Source organism: Prosopis cineraria, unplaced genomic scaffold (assembly GCF_029017545.1).
Source record: "Prosopis cineraria cultivar Desert tree isolate PC_DT_omini unplaced genomic scaffold, ASM2901754v1 PC11, whole genome shotgun sequence".
NCBI classification, from domain to species: Eukaryota; Viridiplantae; Streptophyta; class Magnoliopsida; order Fabales; family Fabaceae; genus Prosopis; species Prosopis cineraria.
This window is the reverse complement of record NW_026555342.1, coordinates 6,712,801-6,732,758: the sequence shown is the minus strand read 5'-3', so window position 1 is coordinate 6,732,758 and position 19,958 is coordinate 6,712,801. Positions and strand designations below refer to the sequence as shown.

Here is a 19,958-nt window from a genome sequence, read left to right as displayed (position 1 = left end):
GGCATGTTTATAATATGTATTAATATATATATATATATATATATATACATATATATATATATATATATATGTATGTATGTATGTATATATATTAATGTTATGCTAATACATTATTATGTGCCCCACTGACATTATAGCGAGATTTAAAAATTTGTGCAGGTTGGGCCTATTCAAGCTCAAACCCAAACAAACCTAACTCTTTAAAAAACTTGAATAGCTTTTTCGAGTTCAGATGGCTCGAATACTCAACATTTATTTTTTTTAAATCATTTTTAATTAAATTGTTTACTTTAAAATTAATTATTTTATTATCAAAATTTTGATACTTAAATGATGTATAAGACTCAAATATATGGTACTTTAGTATAAAATGACCTAAAATTTAATTAATTAATTAATATTTATCATTTTTATATAATTTATAAAAATAAAAAAAATTATCCGTATATTCAGGCCAAACCCAAGCCCGATCCGATTTGGTTTGAATTTTTTCGGGCTTATTCAGGTTAGCCCGAATGGACCCGAATGTAAAAATATCATATTTTTTCTAAACTTGACCCTACCTTTTTTTAAAAAGATTAAAGTTAGTTTGTCAGACTTGGTTTAAATTATCGATCCTAATTAGAGCTACCTTCGTATAAAAACTATAATACTACTAGACATTACATAACCAAACACTTCACATGCTTGGTGTGTGCTATCACTACTGTGGTCAGTGACCAAAACTTGTTGACTTCAAAAAAAAAATACAAATTAAAATAAAATAATACCTGCGATTAGAGTATTATAAAATGGGGAGAAAAGTAAGCATCTCACGAAAAAATTAATACTACAGTTAAAAATTTTAACTATCAAAACATAGCAATGGTCTTACTCTTGTCATTCTTCCTAAATCATTATTTTTTAAAATATAATTTATTGAAGCAGTGATCTTACGTTATTATTTGGACAAAATTATTATTTAATATATATATATATATATATATATATTTAAAATTTACCGAAGCAGAGGCTGCTGGGTTGCACCCAACCATCCTTTGGTTCAGGGACAGTGCATGCTCATGCCCTCTGCTTCCTTAGATATCCCTTCCATCGTCCTTCTGCCTCTCTCCCTCATCCCCACTCTCTTTGTGCACATGTCTGTGATTCCTAAGCTCTTTGGACCCCACAGTTTTTTCTCGATTCTCAACTATCATCCACACCGGATCATTTCCTTTAATCGTTTTCCTCGCTTTTCGTTTTCTATCTCTTCGTCTTTTATTTGCGTTCTTCTCCCAACTTGCGTTGCTTTTAGACTATGAGGGATGGGCCAGGCGAGGCCGCTTTTGGATTTAGCTTTGGCGGGGATTCAGGCTTTCTAGGATTCCTTTCCATACATTGATCATCTCCTTCTCGTTTCTTCTCCTGGGTGCTTTCTGGGTTTTTCTCTCAGATTTCTCAATTCGAAATCTTTTGTTAGAATGTCAATTTGGATTTGAATATATTGGAGACACTGCTTGATGGGGTTTTGATTTTGTCCCTGATTCCAAATTCTCTTAAGGTAAATGGATTAATTAGCAATTCTGGTTTACTGCTGGGCACTTTTTCATTAAATGTTTTCGTTTTTATCGACTTGATCTTTGTTCTTCTGGGGATGTCTGCTGTTTTTTTTTTCTCTTATGCTTGTGGGCTCCGACTTCTGATAGACGGACTATGATTCCCAAGAATCACATCGGTGCCGATTTTTGTATTCTGGATTGCATTGGGTTTTGAATTGCTGAAGGATCCTTCATTTTTTCCCGAGTTTTCTTGTATATCAAACGCAGTGGAACTAACATGATAGAATTGAGACATCATATTTGATTTAGAATGGGAATGTTTGGTACTGCTAGCTGATCTTGATGATGCTTCTGTCTGTAATGTCTGGGTCATGCAGATTTTCATCCAAAACGGGAGACTGCTTTCAAAATTGGACTTTGGCTTCACAAGCTCAGTGGATCCCTCCATTGACTATGATCCCTTTGTTAGTTATGTTAAGAGCTCAAAACATCTTTATATGGAGGTGTTGTCTAATTGTAAGCTGCCAAACTTCTTCGGTACCACTTATAAGTCAATAACTTGCAAATGTATGTTTCTGGCGGTTACTCTTTTGTTTCTTAGAGCTCTTTTGCTTCCTCCGTGTTCCGCAAGCCACAACCCTGTAGACTCCCCCCCCCCCCCCCAAAAAAAAAAAACAAAAACAAAAATCCATTCCCACGCAAGGCTCACACACATACTCCACAATAGCATCCAATTAAAATAATGTCTTACATTACACACACACACATACATGAATTATATATATATATATATATATATTCTCTTTAGATTATAATATACAGTATTAGTAATTATTTTATTGTTCTAAAAAAGTTAGATAAATCTTAATCTTTTAAAATATTGTATATCTTTTTAATCATATTCTCATTAAATAATTTATATAAGTGTCTTAATAATGATAATAAAAATCTCCTTACATGTTTTTTTTTTTCAAAAAGAGTAATAAATGGTATAGGAGTATAGTTAAAAAAACAATTCAAAAAATTACCCTATGCCATGTATTTTGAACTAGACAAGGTTTTTAAAAGATATCTTATATTGTGGTTCAAAGATATACTTCCTTCACCCTTTATATATACTTCTCAACATTTTTCATGTAGATTTAGAAAAATTATTAGATTTTTTATTTTTGTATTTTTAAAAAAATGGAGCATCATTTGTTATCCTAACAGGGTATCTCATAATTTAGACCAGCTTTTATTTTTGGAAGGCACTTTATAATATAAGGCACCGGAGAGAGCATAAGTATATTATATGATTTTATTTTAAGTGTTTCCAAAATTTTCTAAAAAGTACATATAATATTATATAATTTGTCATATAATATTTTTAAATTATAAAATTAAATTTTTAAATTTATAATATATTTTTTGCTTTCCAAAAATTGGCCCCCTGAACTATGAAGGCTAGTTTCGCCACTGCTCCAGCCCTTGCCTTTGGTGGGATTGAATGGACCAGTCTTGTATATATCCCTAACCTTTCTTTGTCATCAAGTTCTGAATCTGGGATCAGGCAGGATAAGTTTTTGGAGGTCCCTCAGATTTTATGAGGATTAAACAACCAGAAGATAGCATTTGCCAGGGCTTGTCTTGCTGCAAGAATGCTGAATCGAACTCTATTGATGCCTAGCCTCAGTGCCTCCTTATTTTACAAAGAAATTGACCTTCTGCAACCCATTTCCTTTGACAAGGTTTTCAAATTTGAGAAGTTTAACGCACTCTACAGTGGTTTGTAAGGTTAGGTCGCTACTCTAATCTTCTAAATCAAACCCATGTGCTTGAAATGCAAAAGGGAAGTGGAAGGAAGTGGACATTGGGGGGGAGACATGGATCAATTGATACAGTATAGCAGAGACCCGTTTGATCAACATCAGGTAATTCGAATCGTGGGGAATTCCTGTGGCATGATCATTGGCCTGTGAAGGATAATGCAAGTGTTTTTGAGTGCTTGGTTTGGGTAGATGAGATTGCAAAGGAAGCAGGTAGGGTTGTGTCCAAGATTAAAACAATTGGAAAAGAAGTAAGAGGTGAAATTGATGGGTCTTTGTCACGACCTCTACCCTATGTAGCTGTCCACATGAGGATAGAGATAGCCTGGATGATTCACTGTAAAAAAGTAGAGCAAAGACTAAACACAAATCAAATCTGTAGTGGCAAAAAAGAGATTATGGAGAGAGTTGGGAAACTTAAGAACACTGTAGGCTTGGAGACTCCAGTGGTTATTTATCTTGCAATGGTTGATAAGCTTCCTAATGATTCATCCATTCTGGAAGGTTGGGAAGAAGGATTTATTCCTCATGAGAAGAAGAAACTTGGGGTTCATGGAATTTATAGGAAGTATTCGTATCCAATTCAGACTGCAATTGACTACGAAGTTCGCTTAAGGGCTGATATCTTTGTTGGAAACAGTTTCTCTACGTTTTCAAGCCTAATTGTTCTGGACAGAACACAGAAGATGATCAGAATGGGTGTATCTAGCAGTGGCATGCGTAAAATTTATCTAAGACGGCCTTCTTATGCCTATAGTATATCAGGAGAATCCAATGGTCCTGTGAAATGGATCACTGATATGTCTGATGCAAGTCTTCAAGCAGTCAACTATGGAACCAATCACTTATCTTGTTGACATGTACTATATCTCTGCAACTTTAAAATGTAGAGTAGATCAGCAACTATAAAGCACTGATAATTCAAATTACCTCACGTATCCGTATCAATATCGTGTTCGATATCGATACTCGCTGATATTTCTTCAATTTGTATCTTTAGAGTATTGAAATATTAATTTTTTTAATTTTAAAAAAATTTTAATTTTTGATACGTATCCGATACTTCTAAAGTACTAATTAATATTTTAAAGCAGATGCTTCAAGGCTATTTTTAAGAAATTAAATTTTATTAAATATTGCAATATTAATTTTTTTTTTGTTTCTGAAATATTTCTATGGTTTGCTATGAAAGTCAAAGAGTAGATCTTTCTAAAAAATATGTTTTAGATATGATAAAAGGATAAAAATTATATTTTTAACTATAAAAATATAAAAATATAATCTTTCAGCATATAAACTTTAAGCAGGGAACTATTAGCAGAGACTAGACAGTAAACAATTAGGTAGAAATAAAATAAAAGTATAATTAATTATTATATTTTGCTTGGTATTACTATAAAGAACTATATATGTATGCTAGGTTGGATATTTTTTAAATTAAAATTATATTTTTAATGTTTTTTTGATTTTTTATAAATACATTTACAAGTATGTATCGTATCCTATATTTTTAAATATGAAAGTATCGACATATTGGATATGTATTGTATTTAATATACATATCAATATTCATGTAACATATATTAGCAAAGGAAAAGTATTTGTAATCTTTGTTTATATTTATGCTTCCTTTGTATTCTCTTTTGGAAGAGGGTGGTATGACTCGTTAAGTTGAGGAAACTTTTCTTCTAGCTCTGTCCTTTTTTCTTTGATATAGAAAAAGTATATCAAATATTTTATATTCACAATAAAGAAGAATTTGACTATGTTTGAGATCAATATTTCATTTTTTCACTCAATTTATTTCCTTTCTTTATTTTGAAATATATTATCATGTTATATATAGAAGAGATCAGCTATGCACCAACCATCGGGTTTTCTTCCCCCGGTCGAAGCCAACCACCAGACTTTGTCTTGGATGGCTTTGCGATTTTTGGTTTTGTTTATTTTTGGATTAAATTCATGGATGTCCCCTAAATGGACAATAGAGCAGTGAGATTGGTACCAAACACGTGGGACCTACTTAGGGATGCAATCTCATCCATTTATTTTACCTGGGAAGATGGTTATCTAAGGGAAGTGGGGTCTGCTTCTGAGTTCTGACTGCTGTTTGCAATTGTTTTCTTTGGCAGTCACAGCCAGGCTTCAGTTTCAAGCTTTAAATATTTAACAACATTATTGTGTCTCTTCAATCATGTAGTAGCTGAAAGGTACCATTTTCTTTTTCTTCTTCTTTGTGCACACATACACCCACATACCATAAATCTTCTTCTTCACTTTGACTTCTGCCAAAAAATGGTTGCAGGAGGTTTATATACGCATGTGCATATTTCATTACAGCAGGAGGGTTGAACTTCAGATTTCTGGCTCAAGTATGCATATTTTGGAGAATTCATTTTCAGACAACTACTGGTCAGCAGCATTATTTATACAAATTTAAACTTAAATGTGTTTAAAGATAGAATGGCTGTCAGAAGTCCAAAGAAAGAGTTAATAGAATGGCTGTCAGAAGTTCAAAAAGAGAGTTGTGTACGTAAAATCTGAGGGTAGAAAGGTTTGGAAAATAGTTATGGCCAAAGAGAGAGCAGGGAAAGAGTGCAATTGAAGGTAAATTTGTATCACTGTGTGCTTATGGGAGAGTAGATGTATATTAACTGGAAGCAGCAAAAAGGTACAATTGAGTACTAACAGTCTTTGCTTTTAATAAAGTGGGGTCTTATGTCTTATGTTACCTGCACATGCATCTTCATCATCTTCCTCGACCTGGTGGCTCCGCTATAATGTTATTCCTCTTTATAACATAATATGTTGAACGTAAATCCACTCATAGACCTTGAAATCACAGTTCAAAGTACTCCCTTCTTCATTCACTTTGCCTTTTCTGTGGACAGGTCAATGTGCCTCAGGCTTAGATATTTTCCACTTCGTGTTTATCTTCAAGTCTTCATCTCAAGCTAGTTTGATGAAAAATATTAGTATTCACGCGTCTAGTTCTGTTCTGCTTGTGTATTTCATTATGTAGAGAGAGAGAAGGCAGTGGATCATGCAATGATTGTGAAGGTGGGGCCAGAAGCAGAAGCCGCAATCGTAGTTATGAAGTCACTGTCCTACAAGTAGAGAGGGTGGTTGTCATTCCCAGTTCACGGTTATTGTCATTTTCATTTGGCCCTGTCGTCCAGTACTCCAGTTTATTTTCTAAAATATTTAAAATTTATTTTAAAAGGTTGAATAATCAGAAATATAAAGATGTCCTCCTCGGTTAAATTTATTCCTGACATTCCTAGCTTGTGAATCAATTCTATTCTTCATTCTTAACATCAAATATTCTCACTTCTCACTATTATCTCTGCTTAAAAATAGTTGCTAATTAATAATAAAACAAAAAAAAAATGGAGCAACTATCAAATAAAAATCAAAGGACAACCAACTAGGCTACACTAACTTGTGGGAACTCTCATTCTAAGGGTCTGATTGGTTTTAAAGGGAGGAAAAGTGGGGAGAGATTTTAATATTATTATTTTTGGATGATAATATCATCTTGTTTGATTTAGGATTACTCAGAGAAATAATGATTTATGAATTACTCTACTTTTAGCCATGTTTTTGAACCAAATAAGGAAAGTTGAACAAACATCTTGCTTACAATTTCTAAATGCCTCCAACCAAGGAGAGAAACAAACAATTAATAAAATGGCATTATTTTGTTAGAAAAGATAAAAAAAAGAAAAGAAAAAGCAGAGAAACAAATGGTTGAAGATTCAATTCTCACTCTTGATAGGATGGAGCTAACTTAATTGAAGAATCTCCTTTTTGTATTCATGATCTCAAAGGAGCTCGTTGACTTGTAGTGCAAGACACTCTTTATTCGTTAAGGAAAAAAAAAACAAAGGAGAATGCTAAAATATTTAAAATTGTATATTTATTTCCAACAAAAGCGTGATAAGTGCATTTTAAACTTAATACTCAATAAGTTAAAAGTAATTGATAAAAAATTCCATTTATTTAAATTTCAATAAAAATAAATACAGCAATTAAGTGAGTTCAAATTTCTAAATGTTTTTCAATATCAAATATTCTTTCCAGTCTTATTCATAGGATATTTCTAACATTTTTATTAGAATAAAAAAAACTCAAACCTTGTTAATTTTGTCTAAAAATACAACAAGTTTTCAATTTTACTCATATTAAATATATATATATATATATTTAAAAAAATTTCTAACATTTAATAACATGCACAACATTTAATAGGGAAAAAAATAAAGGTTGAAACAATAATTATTTAGGTTCCCTATAAATATGATCCAAACAACCACTATCTCTTTGTTGTATAAGTAATACAGAGGAGTAGATCCTTGGTGGAGGGTACATTATTAACTGAGCTTCCATATATATGTTTATGTATCAGTTTTATTTATAGATTAATAAATATTCTGTAATGTTATCTTTTATTTAGAGTGTCATCAAATTTTATTAAGCTCGCTCAAACTACTAAACATAAGTTTGAGTTACATAAAATATGCTATGGTAGTTTATTTAAGTTTATTATCTATTGTTTTCCTGAACAATGACGTGTTTAGGACAAAATAGAATTGGGTCGAAACTTCTTAATAAACATTGGGCTAGTGCATGTTGTCCCATTATCAAAAGGAGGTTGTGAATGATTGATCCAAATTTTTTATATTGGATTTGAAGGGCTTGAGTTGGGGAAGAATTCTTCCAAAAATAAATAAACAATGATTTTCCACTCAAAAATAAGCAAAAGTTTTGCTTTGTAGAAAAAAATTAAAAAAATTAAAAATTTAATTGAAGTCAGACGAAGAAAAAGTCACGATACCAAACCAAAAAAAAAAATGATAAATTATATGGCATTATACAATTTCAATTTCATCTAATGGATAAAATTTATTGTTAGTTGTTGTTATATAAAATGTCAAAAGTTAGGTCAACCTCTTTTGCCTCGTATTCCTTTTTTTTCTAATAAAAAAATCATCACACTTACAGTTTCTTGACTCTATTAGTTCAACCAAACATCATGTGACAGATTTAAAGACTAGCACTTCTATTTTTATATGCTTCATATTATTATGGTTGCCATATTTCTACTCATTCTAGGTAACATTTTACCTAGTCGGAGAAGAGAGAGTGAAAATTCTAAATATGTGATAGGGTTGTTAAATTTAGTGTTTTTTTTTTTTTGTCAACAAGCGTTTATATATTGTATGATGATTCAAAGTTTGGTAATTTTTTGTGCATTTTTTAAAAAATCATACTTCATCATTACCATGCGAAGTAACCTCCCATGCGAAGCAAGCCACACAAAGTGATTATCATTACCATTCTTTTGACCACAAGTTATTATTATTACTAAAAAAACAACACTTCATTATGCATAAATTAGTTTTTGAAATTTCGATAACATGAGCTAATTCAAACTTCACCAGTTTCCGGTGAATTTTTAAGAAATTAAACCCTTGTCTTCGCCTAGGTAAGGAATAAATTAATAATGTAATAGTACATATTATATTTTATTTTATTTCAACTAGGAAAATGTGAGTAGGGTCAAAAAGTAAAGCTATAATACATTATTTTTGAACTCAACTGCTCTTGGACTCTCCCATGTGAGTAGTTTTACCTTATATGCCTTATTTTACGTTTTCCCCTGAGTTTATATATAGCAATTTTACATGTCGATAGATTTTTTATTTTAATTTATAAGCATCTGAATGACTTAATGGGTTGCTAATTCAACCTATTCGTTTTTTTGGATTTCATATAACTAATTTATACTTATTTTAACAATTTTTATTGACATTTTAATAAAAAACGATGATTTATACTGATAAATGTTGAACTAAATTAAGGCAATGCCCAACAATATAATCACTTTTTTTCCCCAATTGCGGTGTCATTCTATTGAAATGACTCATTTTTTAGACACATTAAATATAGACAATTCTTTCAACCAAGGCTCAAATTTTGGTTCACTTTGCTGTTAGATATTGACTCCTTCCATTAGGTCTAATATCAATAATTATAAATATTTTTAATTGGAGATAATTTATATATTTAGTCTTATATATTTAATATATTTGTTTTCAATTAAATCAATACATATATTTTTTTTAGATTATTTATTATATAATAAATTGTTAATATTGAAATCATTAAGTTTACATGTTGTGATTTGATTGGAGAAAAGTATACCAAGCATATAAAGTTAAATATATAAGTCTTACATTTTAAATTTATTGTTCCCCTCTTTTTATTATAAAGGTACCAAATATACAATATAAAGTCATGAATTCAAAGCATTAAAATATACCTAAGTACAAAAATTAAATAAAAAGGCTTTTGGACTTATAAAAAAAGAAAAACTAAATACAATTGTTAAGCAAATATCGAGATATGTTAATAAAGTTGTTGATTTTCTTGCCAAATAGACGCTTTCTTGTGTTAGCTTGTTTTCACCCTTTACTCATTCTTCCTCTTAAGTTAGTCTTATTCTTACAAGAAGACTTCAATACTATTATGCAGTATTTTATTTTCCCTTGTTATAAAAAGAAAAAATAAATTCAAAGAAGAAGAGATCTTGTTTTCCTCCTTTTTAATATATATGCAAAATCACGCATTTAACTACTTATGGTTTTTTTGGAGTGTTTTTTTTGTTGGCTTTGGTATTAATGTGTGTCTTATTTTTGGTGATTAATAAATTGGGTCTTTTTCTGGCCAAAAAAGAAAAAACTACTTATAGTTTTTTTTAAATATTTTGTTCGACAATTAAGCATATTTTTCAGATAAAATTAAAATATGCATAACTTTCATAAACTTATCTTGTATAGATAATCCCTTTAATCTTAACAAATAATCCTTTAAATTTTTATATTCATGCAAATAATTCCTTTACTACTAATTTTGCTCACTAAATTATTAAATAATCTAATTATCGATCTTTTTTCCAACAGCTAATAATTGATATAGAAACACTTATATTATTAAATCTAATTATCTAATATCTAATAATTAAACTAATGTAAGGAATTTTTTTTGCCAATAAAGTACTGTAAGGAATTATATTTTGCTCTTTGACGACAGAATGTTTGGAACTGTAACCGAGGGACATCAGGCGGGGACAATGCTTGTAATGCGCTATGCTTACATATTGTCACGCCATTAACGTCGTCTGTCAGTGGTGATTCCTCATCTTCATCTTTTTCATTATTTTCTTTTGGCAGTATCTTAATCTCAATTTTCTAAGAAAGGAAGGGAATAGGCAGATTGTTGTCTATGGATTAGGGTTTTATTCTTTTGCAGTGTCGATAGCTTCGGAGAATATTAAGATTCGCTTCCAATTTCCAACCAGATACTGGGTAAGTTACAATGATTTCAAACCTTCACTTAGTTATATATCGTCTTATATGAAGTTAACGACGTTTATGTGGCTGATTTTTATTAGTTTCCTTCCCCAAAAATTTGTGCGTTTTGGGTTTCAGGGTCTCGTCTCTTGCCCCTTTTGCGTAAAAAATTCGTTTTTGGGTAGGAGGGTGGGATTCGAATCGCATTGTGTCAAATTTGATTGTTAATTTAGGATTTTTTTTTTGTTTTTTGGATTCAGTAATGACAGCTAAAGGGTCCTTTCTTACGCGAAACTCCTTTAATTTTCATTGAATTTGTACTGCAGGCTCCGTGTTTGAACAAAGTCGTTGGCGGGTCTCCGAGGGTTGACTGGACATTTTCTGATATTGGCGAGTTTATCAGTTTCCTTAGATCCATACGTCGGTGTATTTTGCTTAGATTTTGTTATAATTACTGTTTAAAGACTCTTACTTCGAAGACTCTGGTAATTTTTTGGGGGAATAATGGAGGATCACGCGGGTTTAGGAGGTGGAGTATCTGTTAACATCGGAAGGGAAGAAGAAGAAGATGAATTTTGCAGTTGTTGTGAAGAAGAAGAAGAATTTTTGAAAGAATCTGAGCAGCCAGCGGTGGAAGAGTTGAAGGAGGACTTTGACGAATCTTCAGTGAAAATGTTCTTTAAGGGATTGTCTATAGCTGGGGTTGAAAATTCCAGTTCTGGATATTCTGGAATTGGAGTCTTCATGGAAAGACCATCCGGTCTTCCAGCTATCCGTGTGCAGAAAAAGCTCGACTTTTATGCAGAAAACCTATTAGCTGAATACTTGGCTCTCATCGATGGCTTGCTGGAAGCTATGCGGAATAACGTCCACCGGGTTTACGCTTTTACAGATTCTGAGTTATTGTACGATCAGGTTAGAAAATCCAAATATAGAACAACATTTCCTCATTTTACAACTTCTGCATAAATTGATGAACATCCAGGTGAATATAGGGTGTCAAGATTCAGTTGCACTAACATTTTTTGTAGTCTTTAGGTAGGTGTGCCTTTTGAAGCACTTTCTCGTTTTGGTTTACCTCCATATGTTCAGGCGTGTTTGGTTATATGTTGCATATAATGTTGCCATGCCTGACTTCTGAGTGTCCACACTCTTTTTGTATCTTGTCCCCTTTTGTTTTTGTCCCAGTTTTTGCTTGATCAGCATGCACCATGTAGAAAGATTTTAGGTTTCTGTATCTGCATCCCTTATATCGTTTGGTATAAACAAAGTCCTTGGTTTCTATAATAGGGGTTGACTTTGCTTACTTATCTTGCGTATATCAGCCTCCGAGGACACAATGGGAATACTAGCTGACAAAGAAGAACTGTTTAAACCTGCATTGTAACTGCTTTTCATAAATTGGGTTTAAGAATACAGAGACTAGAGTTACTTTGATGTTTGCCGCTAGTCTTTAATAATTCATCTGATGTTTGTATTTATGTTTCTTTTTCCAAATCTTCTGTTTTTTTTTTAACCATTCTTATTATGGGAAAAACAATCTTGGACAGATAACGTTTGAGAAGAATCTTGAGATGCCACTTTTGATAGCACTGAGAGAAAGGGTTCTGGATCATGCCAATAATTTTGAATCATTTGTTCTTAATCTTGTTCCTAGCATTGATCTTGAGAAACCGCTGCAATTAGCTAAAGTCGCTATTGGCCTTGTCTCTCTTCCTATAGATGGTGGGAAAGTGCTCGAAAGCTGTTCTATTTGTTGTGAGGACAAGCCATTGCCAATAATGATCACCATGAAATGTTCACACAAGTTTTGTTCACATTGTTTGAGGGCTTATGTTGATGGAAAGGTACAGTCTTGTCAAGTCCCCATAAGATGTCCTCAACCAAGATGCAAATATTACATCTCTACTGCAGAATGCAGGTCTTTTCTTCCATTTACCTCTTTTGAATCTTTGGAGAAAGCCCTTGCAGAAGCAAATGTTTCAGATAGAATTTACTGCCCGTTTCCAAATTGTTCTGTTCTCCTTGATCCTCGTGAATGTTTATCAGCCAGGGCTAGTTCGTCTAGCCAATCAGACAATTCTTGTGTTGAATGTCCTGTTTGTCAGAGGTTTATATGTGTGGACTGTGAGGTTCCTTGGCATTCTTCTATGAGCTGTGACGATTACCAGAATTTACCAGAGGAGGAGCGAGATGCTTCTGACATTACCTTGCATCGCCTAGCTCAAAATAAACGATGGAAGCGTTGTCAGCAGTGTCGTCGGATGATTGAGCTTACTCAAGGCTGTTATCATATGACCTGCTGGTAAGATATTCAACTGCTATTTGGTTTTAAAAAGGAATTAGACATTTCGTTTAGTAACTTATTAATTGCACACATCAAGCATGCATCTGAAATCTGTTGTGGGTTTAGGCAATAAAAAGTTTATTTTTAAAGCGTAAGTGGGTAATTTATGCAAGTTTACTCATAGAAGTGAGAGATCTGCTTAATTTATGCAAGTTTTGGATTTCTCTTTTTGTTTGTGGTGTCACTTTGCCCGTTCTGGGTAGATTGTGTGTAAAGTCCTTGTCTTTTTGAAATATATTTTATGCAAGAGTACTTCTTGAAGATGTTAATTGAAACTTATGTTTCATTTTGAACCATTGAGATTTGAATATAACGAGTTCTTGCGCTAACTATATAATGATCCTGACTTGTAATGTTTATAATTTAAAGGAGGCAATCTTAATTTTCAGTTCTTAAGCCTGTCTGTGTGAGAGATTGTTTGCCAGAGGGTGTCATCTGGTTTTATCTCCATTCAAAAAATGAGCCCATTAATTTACTCCTTAAACCACCCTGCAGTTCTAATTTGGGTTTGGTCTGCTCGTTTGGCAATTGAGCAAGATTCCATGTTATTGATTGATATTAAGATCTGGGTAAATTGTTCTAAATTCTAAAGCCAATGTGGTTGTAAATTTTTCTACATGAAATGTAAAGAAACTCTTATGAAGTTTGTTTCTTTGGGGGCATTAATAATGATGAAAGGGATCAATTCACTTAGATTAGGGTAAATTCTTGTTGCCCCCCCCCCCCAAAAAAAAAAGAAAAAGAGGACAAAAGGAAACCGCTAATCTTATCTTGGAGAAAGAGGACTTCGCACTCGTACTTGGATATAATCATGCCTTGCCCTTTTGGAAGCAGTGGCCATATAATGGTGGGATTTCAGTTCAGCCTGTTCCCCTGCAGTCTTTTAATGACCAATCTGTTCCTTGAATCCTCTGCTGCTTGCTCCTGTCAGTTGCAGTATCTCCTGAGTTTGTTGCAAAGTTGTCTTAATTACACACCAGGGCATAGGGGAGGTCTTTAGCAGGTTGTTAAACTGAATCATAATCTCTGGGGAGGCACCTATCGGTGATGAAGGTGTTTTAACGTTTTACTGAAACATTGTATGCATAAACTATCTCTTAGATATAGGGACAATGTGTTTGAGAAGTCTGGTGCTTTTAAAATATATGTACCCTGGAAATTTTTTTAGTTATCTTAAAGTATATGGAACACTATTGCAAACTGAAAATTGGATCGGACTTGTATTACATTCTGAGATAAATGTTGAAAGTTGATGGATGTTGCCTTTTTATGAATTTAACATGGATTAAAAATTCCTGGGTCGTTCTGTATTGTATTCCATTTCTCTCCTAGTGATTTCTTTCACGGAGAAAAAAACATTGGGAATTATTTTTGTCAAAAATGATCAGGGAGGCATGAAAATCTTTCAATGCAAAGGCACAGGTAGAAGATGATCTACTATGATATAGTTGATAAGAGATAGGTCCTATTTGTCCGAGAATAGGAATTCTAAGGAGGAACTTGATTATGAAAAATGGGGCAGCCAAATGAAAAATGCTCCTTTTACTTTGCACCATAATGTATGCTGTTGGGAAATTAAGATGGCCAAGAATTTTGAACTTCGATTGTACCTTTTTTCACCTGTTTTGCAACTTTTTTTTTATTTTTTTTATTTTTAATCTATGCATGCCCTGCTGTCTTTCATTTCAGGTGTGGTCATGAGTTCTGCTATTCTTGTGGAGCAGAATACAGGGATGGCCAACAGACTTGTCAGTGTGTGTTTTGGGATGAAGACAACTCTGAAGACTCAGTGACTCACTCTCTTCAAGAATCAGAACAATGGGCATGGGAGACTTTCAATTCTCTCCCCATGGTCATGGATGCATACTCGGACCAAGAACGTTCACAGCTTGCACTTATACAACGATTCCTTGCTGGTGGTTTCAGTCTGAGTGACCATCATCCTTACCAATCCCCTCCCCATTGGACAGACTCCTATGTTGATGCCATGAAGGATCTACATCAGCTTCCGTGGCTCGAGCGATTTGTCTCTGTGATAAGTGATAACTATTATGAAGACTATATTCAATAAAACTACACTAGCATCTTAGACTTCTCAATCGACTGAATGGGAAAATTGTCAAATAGTCACCCCACCTCTCTTGACAGCGTCTCTTAATCCGACGAGGGGGTTGGGTTCGTAATGGTGAGTGTGATTGTTTACTGCCCATGTGGAATTATTTTCACTTAGAAATACCTTAAATACATGCTTTTAGGCTTAATAGAGTCTGCACTTGGATTTCTTTAGCCAGTGACATATAAGCACATTGTTTTGTATGGTTCAACACCGCCATCAATTGTTTGGGTCATTTGCACTGCCGGTTTTGGGAGCCAAGACTAGATTGGGAAACATAATTGATGTGGAGGATCAAATTGAGAAAGACCTTGCTGTGGAGAAAAAATAATTTGCTCAGCAACCCCGAGGTAGATAGAGTTTCTCGCTCTATAGAAGAAATAGTGATTCACATTTCTTTCATGTTACTTCTGTATGTCTCCCCAAAATGTCTGTCCTTGGATGTTACATGGTGAAGACCTTTCCATGATAATTCTCTTTATGGCGAGCGAAAGAAAGAAAGAATAGGATAACTGAATGTGAAATCCAGTGATTTGTTTCTGTTGCTTATTTGAAATAGATGCATGGCATTTTATTTGAGCGTGTCATTATTAGTTGTTGGGTTCTTAAAAGCTGCTCTGATATAAGCTGTCTCTTTTTCCATTTTTTTAAATAAATACATTCGATTTTTAGTTTAATCAATGCTGCATGATTTTGAAAAATGTATGGTATTTGAGTAACTTCTTTTGGAAAACATGATTTTGGGACGACGCAGAATAATGACTCTTGACATGAAACCTGTGTAGTTTATGTTCTTAGTTTATTTATTATAAATCTAGTCATTTCATTTTCAACATCTTTAATCTTTGGCAAATATAGAAAATCAGACTTGAAAATTATTCAATGTTCACATACAATTTCGAGAATCCATTGATGTCAGACAATTGTCATTGTTTTGGAGCCATCCATCTGCATCTTGAACTGTTTTGTGGTGGGTGTGTGTGTGTATATATATATATTTTAATTAAAGGGGTAGGGACTAACTGTTTGAAGTTATTGGTGGGATCATACCCGCAACCTACTATTTACTTAAGGGTTTATATGCGCCATTGGCATTCTCTGATCTTGCAAGTTATGGTCATAGCTATTTCAAGCTCCTATGAAAAAGTGGGCCCAAGTCCAATGATGCAATTAAGTCATTTGGAAAAGGCCCAAAATGAAAATGAACTCTGGCCCGTCAGACTCACTCCAACCCACAAGATTATTTAAAAAGGTAAAATCGTCTAAAATAATAAACGCTTGGCACTTCAACTTGGATTGATTTTTTCAACAAAGTAATAAATATCTAAATTTATTCATAACGTATTCAGTTGAAATAATAGATAAAAGTATTAAAATTGAAATTGTAGAAACGTAAAATAAATCTGAGCCCATCAACAACCAAGGTTGAGTTAAAGTTGGGTTCAAAAATCTTGAACCTGAAAAATTGTCAAAAGATTAAATTAAATCTCTGTAATTACAGGCTTATCAACTTCAAAGAGCAAAAAGTTAGGGAAATGAGGGGGGAGACAAAAGATACATACAATAGAAAATTAAATATGAATTCTTTATATTAGAGTTTGAAAAATAAATGACACTAAAACTTATGAGAAGTTTGATAAATTGAAAAGCACAGTATTGAAAATTGAATCAATTTGCTCGGTTGAACCAATGATTTGATTGATTTAATTAAATGCTTTATTTATAACTGGTCTAATAACTATTGAATTGCAGTTTTGATTGTTAATCCTTGAACTAGTTGCTTACTTGCTTGATGATCGATTTGATATCTAGCATCTTGTATGTCTTGTTAAAAATGTGAGTTAAGCAGCCTCTCACACTGACACATTGTTGCGTGAGAGTTGTTGGTTTATGGAGGACATGTGAGCCAGTGAAGTGGTTTTGGTCGGTTTGAAGTGGAAGGATATAAAAGCATGTATCAAAATGGGATGGGCGCACAAAAACGTGGTGCACAACTATATCCACCCATGAAAAATTAGATACAAGTCCTGGGCAATGAATTACACTTTTCATGACTCGAAGAGTGTAATATACATTTGCACTATATGCAATAATGAATTGATGATGCTGATATACTGATTTGGTTTGGTGGGTTTCCAAAGGAAAAGGACTTTACTACTACTACTACTAATAATAATAATAATAATAGGGATAGTAGTGGAGGCCACCAATTTGGTGGGTGGTATGTTAAACTTATAATTCTTTTAGTAAGGGTAAGATTAGAGTGAGTGTATTGTCTATTTTTAATCAGTCACTACCTCAATCAAAGCTCATGTCTCTTCTTTCCTTCTTCACCTTGTCTCATCTCTCGTGTGTCAGTCTTTGCTTATTACATGCTCTATTGTGCTCTACTTCTTCTATCCTATTTTGCAAGACAATTTTAATTTAGATAAAATCATGCATATTGATAAAGTTCATTAAATACATTTTACAATTTATTTTAATTTCTAAAATAAAAACATAAATTTTTAAAAATACCCATCATTTAAAGAGAGAAATAATATGTAATAAAAAGAGAAGGGTAATATTGAAAAAGTATATTTAATGAAACTATATTTTTTTTATCAAATTGTCTTATATTTTGAAACATAAAATCAACTCCAAAATTGTCATAGACAACAGAGGGAGCATTTTGTAACAAAGTGTATAAGATTAGAAAAGGTAAGAGTAAACTAGATGCATAAGTTTAAGGGGTAAATAAAAAAAATAGAGAAATAGCAAAAGGAAGCATGTGATGATGAGTAGGAGAATTGAATTGGATGGTTAGTAATACATGAGAAAAGAGTGTCTTTATCCTCTTTTGCAAAAGAAAGGCCAGATATTGGTGGTGGAGGTGGTGGAGGACTCAACCCAATTTGAATCAAAAGCTAAATTGAATTCCCAAAGGATAATAAAGCAAAGCAATATTATTATTAGGAAACATTTGAATCATTCCACTCCCATTTTGAAACACAAGTACTTCCCATAACTCATGCCTTCCTTTTTTTTTTTTTTTATCAATCACACAACACGCGTCTCTTGCTTCACTACCCACCTTGTTTTTCTTTCTATATCACCAAGCAATATTTATTAAGATAATACTATTAATTAATATCTTAATTGATGTGGGCCATTGAACCCCATATATATAAATATATATATAGCAATCATGGAACTCTTGACCAAACAAAAACCCTATTAACATAGTGGGGTTGGCATCAGTATCTGAGGTGACCTTCAATCCATTCCCAAAACGACTATATTCTTACTTTTTTTTTATTTTAAATTTGTGGAATTAAAGTGGGTTGGGCATTTGGCATTCCTTAACACAATTCAATTAGTTACAGTATAAACATGATTAGCCATTCAAATTAATAGTTCCCACCACTCTTGAAACATTGTGCAAACAATATATAGATCAAAATATACTTTTGATTTTTTATCTTTGTATAAGATTTTAGTTTAGTTCTTTCATTTTATAAAGTATTTTTTTATTTTTTAAATTTTAATACAATTAATTTCATTACTAAAGATAAATTTCAAGAAAACATTATCAAATGCTAACTTATTAAGTTTAATTTAAAAAAAATAAAAAATGAGATAGGATTAAAATATCGTCATTTGAGAAATAAGTTAAATGACGCAAACTTAAGGGGTAAGGATAAGAATGCGGCATGTTTTGAGAGAAACATGCTGATCTTATCTTTACTTCAGGGGCAAGAAAAGATGCTGATTGCTGCATGACATGCATAAATGTTTATTTGTTATTTGTTCAGTACTATTCAGTTTTAATTAAATTTTGAGTAAATTAACTCAATGATATCAAAAAATACAGTTCTTATAAATTATGGATAAAATTTTTGAATATTTTAAAATATGAGTCATTCATAAAATAATTAGATGTGATTTTTTTTATCCTTAGAATAGATATATTATTAAAACACAATATATCTACTATAATTAATTTTTAACTGATTGAATCATCCATTCACAATCATTCTTTCATCCCAGAGGAGGAAAGTCTCATATGCCATTGCTTTTCTTCTCTGTTTTTTCCAAGTATATACGAAGCTAAGATTTAACATTGAAGACCAAACCCCATCATCAAATTCCTCATTTCACATTGCATAGTTTAATATTCAAATTCAAGTTGTCCTGTATTTTGTTTTTTGGAAGTTGAAGAGTATTATTTATCATCAAATTTTCATCATCTTCATTTATCTGGGTAAAATTTTCACTAAATCAATAAGTCATTTATTCATAATATATATTTATCATGAAATTTATTTGAATTACTACCAAAAAACACATATTATGCTCTTATTGTTCATGATTTTTTATTTTATTATTTTAAGTATTTGATTTTTTGTGATAAGCTAAGATGTCTAGAATGTTTTATAAACCTAGTTTGATCTATTTTGAGCAAGTAATTATGTTATTTTTGTGTTTTTGATTTACAATAATATATTAGTGATATACTATTGTCTATCACTAATAAACCATATCAATGATAACTTATAAACACTATTTAATCTTATAGATATAGGGATGCTTAACCTCATCATTTTTTATGAGAGAAAATGAGATTTGAACAACCATTTTATGGATAGTTCATACCTTGAAGTGCTTGTAGGAGATACAATTTCATATCTTAATGTCATGAAAATTGTGTACAAGAAATTGCAGTTGAATGCAAATCATGAGGTTAAATTGATTGTTTCTTTTGACATTGAGACTTCAACATATATAGCATTTTAGAGGTCAAAAATGACAATTATT

The 19,958-nt window shown here is 32.2% G+C and overlaps 2 protein-coding genes and 1 pseudogene across 5 annotated transcripts; all 3 read left to right on the top strand.

Annotated features, from left to right (window-relative positions):
• The first annotated feature begins 1,533 nt into the window (after positions 1 to 1,533).
• On the top strand, positions 1,534 to 6,525 carry LOC129285317 (uncharacterized). The gene is made up of 4 exons (XM_054920951.1): positions 1,534 to 2,002; positions 5,479 to 5,556; positions 5,652 to 5,758; positions 6,369 to 6,525. The coding sequence occupies exons 1-4, from the start codon at positions 1,881 to 1,883 to the stop codon at positions 6,461 to 6,463; spliced, it is 402 nt and encodes a 133-aa protein (XP_054776926.1). The 5' UTR covers positions 1,534 to 1,880; the 3' UTR covers positions 6,464 to 6,525.
• On the top strand, positions 2,356 to 4,322 carry LOC129285316 (O-fucosyltransferase 23-like; annotated as a pseudogene).
• A 3,908-nt stretch (positions 6,526 to 10,433) lies between the features above and the next one.
• LOC129285900 (E3 ubiquitin-protein ligase RSL1) lies at positions 10,434 to 15,735 on the top strand. Of its 4 annotated transcripts, none has more exons than XM_054921867.1 (5): positions 10,441 to 10,538; positions 10,620 to 10,716; positions 11,028 to 11,616; positions 12,252 to 13,006; positions 14,738 to 15,735. In XM_054921867.1, exons 3-5 carry the CDS (start codon positions 11,206 to 11,208, stop codon positions 15,117 to 15,119), a joined length of 1,548 nt encoding a protein of 515 aa, XP_054777842.1. In that variant the 5' UTR covers positions 10,441 to 10,538; positions 10,620 to 10,716; positions 11,028 to 11,205; the 3' UTR covers positions 15,120 to 15,735. The 4 variants fall into 4 exon arrangements, with proteins under 4 accessions (XP_054777846.1, XP_054777842.1, XP_054777844.1 ...); XM_054921869.1 differs by having other exon boundaries at positions 10,454 to 10,538; positions 10,661 to 10,716; XM_054921868.1 differs by having other exon boundaries at positions 10,467 to 10,538; positions 10,624 to 10,716.
• The last annotated feature ends 4,223 nt before the right edge of the window (positions 15,736 to 19,958 follow it).

Coding starts and splice junctions, on each gene's coding strand:
- LOC129285317 (XM_054920951.1), top strand. CDS start 1,881: ATGATGCTTCTGTCTGTAATGTCTGGGTCATGCAGATTTTCATCCAAA. Junction 2,003..5,478: donor CCATTGACTATGATCCCTTT/GTTAGTTATGTT, acceptor TTTCTTTGGCAG/TCACAGCCAGGCTTCAGTTT. Junction 5,759..6,368: donor TCATTTTCAGACAACTACTG/GTCAGCAGCATT, acceptor TTCATTATGTAG/AGAGAGAGAAGGCAGTGGAT.
- LOC129285900 (XM_054921871.1), top strand. CDS start 11,206: ATGGAGGATCACGCGGGTTTAGGAGGTGGAGTATCTGTTAACATCGGA. Junction 11,617..12,251: donor CTGAGTTATTGTACGATCAG/GTTAGAAAATCC, acceptor AATCTTGGACAG/ATAACGTTTGAGAAGAATCT. Junction 13,007..14,737: donor TGTTATCATATGACCTGCTG/GTAAGATATTCA, acceptor CTTTCATTTCAG/GTGTGGTCATGAGTTCTGCT.